Here is a 10842-nt window from a genome sequence, read left to right as displayed (position 1 = left end):
TGTTTTTGTGCAGAAAAAAAAAAGCCTTTACTTTATGTCGCTCATTTTCTCCTGAGCGTCACTTTTGGGTGGTTTCATTTAGGTCGGCTTTTTAAAAATTTGTTAATTTACCCTGTCAGGACGCGGCAGCCAATTTCCGTTTCCGCCTTCGTGTCCGGTCGTGGAGGGCGGCAGCGGCGGGGCGAGCCGGGCCGGGCCGGGAGCAGCGGCTGTCCGTTGGGCCGCGCCGCCGCCATGGAGACGCTGTACCGCCTGCCCTTCGCCGTGCTCGAGTGCCCCAACATCAAGCTGAAGCGGCCGAGCTGGGTGCACATGCCCTCGGCCATGACCGTTTACGCGCTGGTGGTGGTGTCCTACTTCCTCATCACCGGAGGTGAGGCCGGGGCCGGTGGGGCGGGCGGTGTGAGCGGGAGACCCCGTTTACAGAGTAGGTCTTCCTCTGGGGGCGGGGGGGGCTGCAGGCCCCTGCACCGGGTAGTAGAGCCGCCGCCGCCGCTGCTGCTGACTCCTTGTCCGGCTCCAGATCGGTCGTAAAACGCGAACCTCGGCCACCTCCGGGCCCCCTGCGGTGTGAGAGCAGTTCTGGCTGTTTGCTGCGCTGAGTCAAAGGTGATGTTTGCTTTTCTCCCTGCAGGGATTATCTATGACGTGATTGTGGAACCTCCCAGCGTGGGGTCGATGACAGATGAACATGGGCATCAGAGGCCAGTGGCCTTCTTGGCATACAGGTAGGAGCAGGGCTCCGCACCCGCACGCGAGGTGCTGCAAATCATAGCATCATAGAATGGTTTGGGTTGGAAGGGACCTCAAAGATCATCTAGTTCCAACCCCCCTGCTGTGGGCAGGGACACCCTCCACTAGACCACGTTGCCCAGAGCCCCATCCAGCCTGGTCTTAAACACTTCCAGGGATGGGGCCTCCACAACCTCTCTGGGCAACCTGTTCCAGTGCTTCACCGCCCTCATCATGAAGAATTTCTTCCTCACATCTAATGTAAATCTACCCCCGTTCAGCTTAAGGCCATTACCCCTTGTCCTATCGCTACATGCCATACCAGTCCCTACCACTGCTACCAGTCCCTCTCCAGCTATCTTGTAGGCCCCCTTTAGGAAGGCTGCTCTAAGGTCTCCCCATAGCCTTCTCTTCTCCAGGCCGAACAATCCCAACTCTCTCAGCCTGTCCTCGTAGGAGAGGTGCTCCATCCCTCTGATCAGCTTCATGGACCTCCTCTGGACCTGCTCCAACAGCTCCATGTCCTTATGTTGGGCACCCCAGAGCTGAACGCAGTACTCCAGGTGGGATCTCACGAGAGCAGAGAATCCCCTCCCTCGACCTGCTGGTCATGCTTCTTTTGATGCAGCCCAGGATACGATTGGCTTTCTGGGCTGCAAGTGCACATTGCCAGCTCATGTTGAACTTTTCATCAACCACCCCCCCCCCCAAGTCCTTCTCCTCAGGGCTGCTCTCAATCCAATGCCTAAGCACAAGTGACTGAACTTGTCTTACAGAGCTGTGCATTGACTTTTTTTTTTTTTGAGCTCTCTGTGCAAAGCAGGATCTGTTCTATATCAGTCCTTGTTTTGCAAATATTAAAAAAAAAAACAAACCCAAACAACCAACAGCATTGAAATCAATGGAAATGGAAAAACTAAGTCCTTCTAAAACTTTTAAAAATGAAAAGACTGATAAGAACAATGTCTTGAGCTGCCAGTACTTTTCTTTATTCCAAACCCTTGCTGTTAAAGTTGAATTTTGTAGTGGATGCAGACATATTTGGTCATATTTTATAGCAGCATACATAATGTTTGTGGAACTTCGGGTTCTGGCCTTTTGAATTCCAGTGTAATTGGGACTCTTACATCTGAGAGTGAGGAACACAGTTATAAATGTATAAGAACAGTGTTGTCTTTGAGTCTTTTGTTTCTATTACTGAAAATAAACTAGAGACTGCTTAGTAACAAATTGGTCTTAAGAGGGTTAAATCTACATTTGTAACTATTTTTTTATGTGTATAGAAACAAATAATGGATTTTGTTAAATACCTAAAAAGTTCTTTGAATCTGTGAGGTCTGTGACATGCCTTGTGCAAAGATTTTGACTTGGACTAGATGTAGTATATGTCTCAGACTGGCTTAGATTGTTGCAATATGGATGAATCGGGTTACTGCAGGGAGTTGATAGCACTTTAGTACAACTCAGTGAAAACAACATGAAAGATGATGAAATTGTTTTCAGGATATGAGACAATAATGATAATCTTCATTTCTGATTAGCATCTGCAGTAGTTTAATCTATGCTAATTTTATGAGGTTGCTAGTATTGCTAATTACAAGGATAGGAAGAAGGATTGGTGGCTGTGGGAGGCAGGAGACTTGTGATCTGGGTGCAATATTTCTTTCTATATCTCGGCTTCCCCTCTCTCCATCTGAGCTTTGTGAACAGGAAATTCAGCAGTGTGGAGTGACAGAGCTGGGGTGCTTTCAGACTGGGTCTCCACAATCTACGTGCAGGCTCAGTGAGCTGGTAGCAAAACGGAGTGCAGGCAAGAACTGCTTCTGCAGTGTGCTGGAACCTGTAGATGTGCTTCATGCGCTGACATAGTGCTTTGAGTGGGATTTGTACTGGGAAGAGGATTCAGGCACTGTTGCCTAAACATCGGGATGGAAATAAGACTTGAGAAGCTCGGTGGCTCTGGGGTCATGGTTCCACACCTCGAGTCATCTCTGAAACCAGATGCTACTTTGGACTAGATATTTCTGAAAACTGAGGAGCTTGAGTAGTAGCCTTTAGTATACACTATTATGTATAAAACAACGACTATGCTTGACTGATCACCTTGCACACTATCAGTCCCAGACATAAATTACATGTTAAAGCCTTAATGTAATTGTGTAATGTCAGTTTCCATACCTACTTTTTGTTAGAAAGTCAGCTATCAGATTTAATCATCCTGTATATTTGCACAGCTAAGGCAGGTTGAGTAGATGGGGTTTGAAATGTAACTAGTTTCTTTAATCTTTTCCTGACTCTCTCTTCTTCCCTCCCCCCTTCTTTTTCTTTAGAGTAAACGGACAATATATTATGGAAGGGCTCGCATCCAGCTTCCTCTTTACAATGGGTGGCCTAGGATTCATAATTCTGGATCGATCCAATGCACCAAACATCCCCAAACTGAATAGGTTTCTTTTGCTCTTTATTGGATTTGTCAGCGTGCTTTTGAGCTTCTTCATGGCCAGAGTTTTCATGAGGATGAAATTACCGTAAGTGATTTAATACTCTTTCAGCTTTTCTTCTGTTTTTCTGGCTCATGTGCACCTACGTTAAATTTAAAGAGCAGCAGACAATACAATGAGATATGTTAAAGATCTATAGCTTGGCTATAAGTTGTTTTTCTTCAGAACAAGCCACCTTGAATGAGGTGGGATGGTTTTGGGGCCAGCTACTGTAAAATTGTGCTGTCGTTAAAAAAAGGTGACAGTTCCTGGTATGTCAGAAGATATGATTAGTGAGTCTGACTTACAATGAATTTTAAGGTAGTCTGAGTATCTACTGGTCAGCTAAAAGTAATTACAAGGTAGGGCTTTGAGGAGAAGGAAGTGTCAAAGAACTTGAAGAAAGGGAAATGAGTTCTTTATAGTGACAGTGTACATGAGAGATCATAACTAGAAGAACTGATGGCAGCCGTAACAAGTGTTTAGAAACATCCAAAGCAGTCTGAAAGTAAAGATGATGTCTCTGGGGTATTTTTTTGTTGCTGGAAAACTGAACATAATTTTGAAGCATACACTATTTGTGACATTTTAATGCATCTATATTTGCAGATCAAAAAATAGGAAAGATCTGGAGATTTCAGGCTACACAAAATCCAAATGCAGGCTTTTCAATCCCCCCCCTCCCCCTGCACTTTATTTCTCAGTCCATCTATTTCATTTAGAATAGCTGAAACCTGATGTTTAGAGGTACTGGTAGTTAATTTCTGGAGCAGCTCCATGAGATGTTGACTTAACAATGACAGTCATTCCTCCTTTCTTTTTTTTTTTTTTTAAACCTCTGCAGTGTAGTTAAAAACTTGTTTCATAGCACAGAAGTGCTGGGTTCCCTGGCAGCAGGTAGCTGGATAGGGATCTCCTCTGTATTTTCTTGCTTCATCGATGGTATATATTCTCTTGTTTCATTGAGTACACATGTGTCTTAACAGTTCTCTTTCTCAAACTCATTAAAGAAACAGGGTTTCAGAGAAGTGGAAGAGAAAAAGAGACCAGAGTTGTGCCAAGTGCCAGAAAATGTCAGGTTATATTGAGTATCTTAACACTGGTAGTTTGTGTAAAGGGTACAAATAAAGAACCTTTCATAGAGTGTAATCTGGGATTCAAAAATTCCAAACAGTTACCAAGACTGGATTGAGAACAGGCTAATCCATTTTCAGTGTTCATTGAAGAAGATCAAGTGAGGAAGAAGCGTGTAGTTAAGCTGGCCAGTTTGTACCTTGGACAGGATTTATTCTTTTAAATAGCCTTGATCAGCAGAGTTTTTGGCAGTCTGAAGTTTTTGTTTTAAGACCATATGCCTCTTTTTTTTTTTTTTTTTTTTTGAGGAGTGCTGCTAATGTTTGCTAACTTGATTTTTTTCTGTAGGGGCTACTTGATGGGTTAGTACCTCTTGTGATGTATGAAAGCCCGAGCTGTATTTACTTCTCTTCATGAAGTGCTTAAGAAGAAGCAGCAAGAAACAAATTCCATAGTCACCATCAACAGGAAAGAGACCTGACCATGAGAAACAACTGGGGAAAGAGTGCTTTCTTTGCCAACAAACTCTCACTTTCAATGGCTGATTTGTAGTTTTGAAGCAATGTTTTATCACCTCTGTTTTGGAGCTTTTGAAAAGAGCGAGTTACCTAGCTGAGTTTTTCTTTTATACCCCAACTCAGTATGAAATAGAGAACCTGTCTTTAGCTCCACCTGAAATGAGTATTAGCCATTGGCTTGACAGTTCTTTGTTGCAGGTCTGTCTCCTCTTCCCTGTGTGGGACAATTACATGTGTGAATTGGAGAAGAAACATCTGAAATGTTTCTTTCCAAGTTATAATTAGAAAATTAGTAACTTTGGATGCTTTACAGTCAAGATACATGTCTGAAATTATTTCAAAGGCACCTTTTGCCTTGACATTAATGGCTCTATGTGAGCAAATCCAGACATGCACTGGGAAAGGCAAACTGTATGAATATGCATTTCTTTTTGAAAAAGTGTACGAAAGGAGCCAAATAAAACTTATTTTCTACAAAATTATTTGAATTCTATGCAGTTTCTGAAGCTTTTTCTTGTGTGCATGACCTATTCTACATCCAGGCTTGAGATGCTATACCTTACCATGACCACATAATTCAGCTTTATTTTTCACTATTGAATAATGATTTTTTTTTTTTTTTAATATCAGGGACAAGAAACCTCATATTTTCCATGAGCTTGTACTTTCCATGAACATTATATCCAATGACATACTGCTATCAGTAGCCAAGAAAACTTACTTTTGAAGCTGCTGCTTTTTTGTGTGAGAGGCTCAGCTCCAACTTACTTTGTTTTAATTTTAAAAGATTGAATATTACTATCACATTTCATTGAAGTAATGTATTGTATTCTGGGGAAGGAAGGATCCCTCTAAATCTCCATAAATGTCTTTTTTGCAAGCCATATGTGTTTGAAGCGCTATTTTCGTTTGTATAATTGTCAGTGAGAAATGTTGTTAATTCCTGTAATTGCAAAGTTAGTATTGCTGTTCACATACTTAATCAAATTTCTGAGCTAGCTGTTAATCATCCGCCCTCAGGATATGTCACTTCCACTCCCTTATTCGTACGTACAATGTGACTTCAGCATTTGCTCATCATACATGTTCGTCTTTAAGATTTAAGGTAGCTTAAGCTGTTTTATGAGGCTCATAACTGCACAGTTTCCAGTCTTTTCAAAGCGGTTATCTTTTGGTCACTCTGGTTTTGGTGAGACATATGCTTACCCTCAAGGGGTAATATTGATATTCTGTAACTAAATAACTGAATATGTGTCAACTTTTTAATACATCTGAGAGGGAAGTCAAACCAGAAAGTCACTTCAGTGAGTATAATTGAGATCCCTGCAGCTCAGGGCTTGTCCCGCTGCAGTTCAGCCTCAGACTCCCAAGTTTGCAGCTGATTCTAAATGAGCATGCTCTTAAACAGTGGTTTTAATAGCATGGTTGAATACCTGTGGTCTATGAAATGCATTTGATCATAATTGCATGCTAGGTGACATAACTTGGAACAAATAAAGCGGACTTGTAATTGCAAGGTAGAAGATAGTTTTTGGAGAGTAAAACTAAGATCATGACTGTCTGCAACAAACAAGGTTAAATGATCCCTTATGTTTCCTTAGTCACAGGCTACGAACTAGATCTGGTATGATCCTCTGCCAAAGCATGAGGCACAGAGTGAAACTGGAAAACAAACCCGTAGCAGAAGACAGACCACCCAGAAATTCAAAGCGTGCTAGGTAGGAAGATGTCAGAATGCACAACTGGAGATTGGTTCATTGTGGACATGGGTTGGAGGCTTCTTGGTCACCCAAGGAAAGACTTCTACTGAGCACTGTTGAATAAACTGCAAAGAAGAGGTATTGCTATGCATTATAGCAATTTATGCATTTTCAGTTAAAGAAAGGCTGGTATTTTCTGTAAATATCTGTTGTTCTTTACAGGTAACAGTAGGTGGCCTCTACTGTGTAGAGGTTTAGGATAGGAATATTTCAGTAACTGAAAGAAAACTTCCTGTAACTAGTGACAATACCCATACGTGTTTGGTGCTTATATCTTCTAGGGTGAACTGAACTAGATTGGGGGTTGGAAATTAAAAACAAAATTGAAACACTGTGATAAAGGTAAAGCAGAACTTATAAGAACACATCTTTTGATGATTAAAAGCAGAAGTTTGGCCTTCTTCCAAATGCAACAAAAAGAGGCTGAAGTGTAGAGGTCTTGATTTTCTGGCTCTGTTGCTGCAGAAAATACCATGGCTCCTCCGTAGGCTTCAGTATAATCTCTGAGTGATGATGCCTAGTCAGGAATAGGTATACAACCTGTGTAGCTTTTGAAAGTTAGTACACATGTATATGAACCCTTAACGATCCAAGTGATCTTATACTTAATTGACTTAAGCTGAAAAATACCTCAGTTCCTTCAGCTGGTCCTCATCAGACTTGTGCTCTAGACCCTTCACCAGCTTTGTTGCCCTTCTCTGGACACGCTCCAGCACCTCAATGTCCTTCTTGTAGTGAGGGGCCCAAAACTCAACCCAGTACTCAAGGTGCGGCCTCACCAGTGCCGAGTACAGGGGGACGATCACATCCCTAATCCTGCTGGCCACACCATTTCTGATACAGGCCAGGATGCTGTTGGCCTTCTTGGCTACCTGGGCTCATATTCAGCCAGCTGTGCACCAACACCCCCAGGTCCTTTTCCACCAGGCAGCTTTCCAGCCACTCTTCCCCAACCCTGTAGCATTGCATGGGGTTGTTGTGACCCAAGTGCAGGACCTGGCACTTGGCTTTGTTGAACCTCATAGAGATGGTCTCAACCCATCGATCCAGCTTGTCCAGATCCCTCTGTAGAGCCTTCCTACCCTCCAGCAGATCAACACTCCTGCTCAACTTGGTGTCATCTGCAAACTTACTGAGGGTGCACTCAATCCCCTCATCCAGATCACTGATAAAGGTATTAAACAGAACTAGGCCCAGTACTGAGCCCTGGGGAACACCACTTGTGACCAGCCACCAACTGGATTTAACTCTGTTCAACACAACTCTTTGGGCCTGGCCATCCAGCCATTTTTTTACCCAGCGTAGAGTACACCCATCCAAGCCATGAGCAGCCAGATTGTCCAGGAGAATGCTGTGGGAAGCGGTGTCAAATGCTTTACTAAAGTCCAGGTAGACAACGTCCACAGCCTTTCCCTCATCCACTAAGTGGGTCACCTTGTCATAGAAGGAGATCAGGTTAGTCAAGCAGGACCGGCCTTTCATGAACCCATACTGACTGGGCATGATCACCTGGCTGTCCTGTAGCTGCCGTGTGATGGCACTCAGATGATAACGGCTCCATAACCTTCCCAAGCACAGAGGTCAGACTGACAGGCCTGTAGTTCCCCAGATCTTCCTTCTCGCTCTTCTTGTGGGTTGGCATCACATTTGCTAACCTCCAGTCAACTGGGACCTCCTCGTTTAGCCGGGACTGCTGATAAATGATGGAAAGTGGCTTGGTGAGCACTTCTGCCAGCTCCCTCAGTACCTTTGGGTGGATCCCATCCAGCCCCATAGACTTGTGTGTGTCTGAGTGGTGTAGCAGGTCACTAACCATTTCCCCTTGAATTATGGGGGCTTCATTCTGCTCCCTGTCCCTGTCTTCCAGCTCAGGGGGCTGGATACCCCAAGAACAACTGGTCTTACTATTAAAGACTGAGGCAAAGAAGGTATTAAGTGCCTCAGCCTTTTCCTCATCCTTTGTCACTATGTTTCCCCCTGCATCCGATAAAGGATGGAGATTCTCCTTAGCTCTGCTTTTGTTGTTAATGTATTTATAGGAATATTTTTTTATGTTCGTTTACAGCAGTAGCCAGATTAAGTTCTAGTTGGGCTTTGGCCCTTCTAATTTTCTCCCTGCATAACCTCATGACATCTTTATAGTCCCCCTGAGTTGCCTGCTCCTTCTTCCAAAGGTCGTAAACTTTCTTTTTTTCCCAGAGTTCCAGCCAAAGCTCTCTGTTTAGCCAGGCCGGTCTTCTTTCCTGCCAGCTCGTCTTTTGGCACATGGGGACAGCCTGCTCCTGTGCCTTTAAAATTTCCTTCTTGAAGAATGCCCAGCTTTCATGGACTCCTTTGCCCTTCAGGACTGCCTCCCAGGGGACTCTGTCAACCATGCCCCTAAACAGGCCAAAGTCTGCCCTCCGGAAGACCAAGGTAGCAGTTCTGCTGACCCTCCTCCTTGCTTCTCCAAAAATTGAGACATGTTTGGAACATACGTGCCACTGAAACAATTTTTGGAGGGAGGGGGACATTTCAGCCATTTTGAGGAGATACTGATAAGTACTCTTGCTGATAAAGATAAGCATGGCATTTTTTTATAAGCCCAAATATCACCTTTTTAAAGATGTGTAATTGTTAACTAAAACCTATAATATTTTTTACAGGTAAGTTTATTTACTGGTATGAAGTAGTCCACACCGATGCCTGAAATAAAACTGTCACCTTAGACTGATGCAGAATATTTTTAAGGCACTGCCATTAGACTTTCTTACTAATTTACAGCATTCTAATTCTAAATATATTGTGCTTAATGGAATTTTACTTTGCTGCTTGCAAAGCTGGATACGTGTTCACAGAATACTGCTTGATATGGTTACTATAATCTACCTATTTCCAGTTCCAGTTGTGTATTTTATATATGCATAAATATATGTTCTTAATATATGAATTATGAAGCACTAGATACTGCACTTCTTAAGAGTTACAGCCTTAGAAATGGAGACAATCCTGAATTTCTTCTGCTGCTCCCAATACAGGGAGTGAACATGGATATGAGAAAGACAGCAATTCTCATTTATTTTCCTGGCATGCATGGAAATACTGCATACAATGGAAACTATTTTCCTACAGCATAGCAAAGTCTGTGACAATGTAATTTGTGTTGCACATTTGTGAATGTGGTAATTGTATTCTTCCTTCAGCATTACAATTTTCTTCACAAAAAAGGGTTGCAGCAATAGCTCTGGCCTGTTTTTAGAATTTCTAATTGGCACTTCTCAACTTCACAGTTACTTTAGAATATTTTTCTTCCAGAACTTGGTTAAAGAGGGTTGAAACCGTTACAAGAAAGGAATTGGAACAATTGTAAGAATCTTAGAAGGAGCACATTTTGTAACGCTCTGCAGTTGCATTGAGGCCTTTCAGCTATACTGATGATTGGAGAAATATGGATAAATTTGGATTTCAGTAACAGCAAAAAATACAACTAATGCATCAAACTCTTCTTAAAGGGTAGTGTTTCATGGGAAGCAGCAACTAGAAATGTGAGAGTTTCTAGGTGATTTGGTTTCTTTGGTAAGAACTAATTATGCTGGCGTCCCTTTTTGTTTGACATGGATACCCGTCAGCTAAGAACTGGACTGAGACCATGAGCTTGTTTTAGAGCAACAGCTGAGGCACTATAATGGGAGTCAAGCACGTCTGACTTGCACCACATTTTAATTGGTGATACAGATGTGAGGCACTGCATTCTGATATTTCGTATCTTGAATCTATAAGGCAACTTGCCGAGCTCCTGTTTAATGATATCAGTTTAGTTACTAACGTTCTTTGGGTATAATGGCGTTTCACTTCATCACGTAACTATCCCATATGGGTTCTATAAATGTCAAAGCTCTTAGAGTGTTGTACCTGCAGGCTGCAAGAAATAGTATTTAGCTTTGAGTAAATCAGATCAATATGGTATCATCCGCTGCCTTATGCATGTGAAAGACTGACGTTTGTAATTTCCTTCTTTTTTTGGTATCAGTTTTCACTACAAAGATCAGTGTTGAGGTGGGGACTGGTATCCCTTTGTTGTCCATGGTAATTGTATGCTCTTAGCTGGAAACAGGGAAAGAAAAAAATTGAAAGGATTCAGACTGGTTGGGTTATTCTAGAGTAAACAGTGAAAGATAAACTTTTTCTGTGTTACTTACTTAATAGACAGGGTGAAACAATTTCATAACTTTTAGCTGTTCTTGACAGCTCCTGGATGATAGGTAATATGTTCACTATATTCAGCCTTCCAGTACCTCA

At 42.5% G+C, this 10842-nt stretch overlaps 2 protein-coding genes across 2 annotated transcripts in view; one reads left to right on the top strand and one right to left on the bottom strand.

Annotated features, from left to right (window-relative positions):
* Window positions 1–10842, bottom strand: part of LOC142601695 (ethanolamine-phosphate phospho-lyase-like) — a 100904-nt gene that overhangs the window by 46265 nt on the left and 43797 nt on the right.
* Window positions 128–5286, top strand: LOC104633546 (oligosaccharyltransferase complex non-catalytic subunit). Its single transcript, XM_075751478.1, has 4 exons — window positions 128–373; window positions 635–728; window positions 3063–3260; window positions 4635–5286. The coding sequence occupies exons 1-4, from the start codon at window positions 235–237 to the stop codon at window positions 4651–4653; spliced, it is 450 nt and encodes a 149-aa protein (XP_075607593.1). The 5' UTR covers window positions 128–234; the 3' UTR covers window positions 4654–5286.

This window comes from Balearica regulorum, chromosome 4, assembly GCF_011004875.1.
Source record: "Balearica regulorum gibbericeps isolate bBalReg1 chromosome 4, bBalReg1.pri, whole genome shotgun sequence".
NCBI lineage: Eukaryota > Metazoa > Chordata > Aves > Gruiformes > Gruidae > Balearica > Balearica regulorum.
This window is presented reverse-complemented; position numbering and strand designations above follow the sequence as displayed.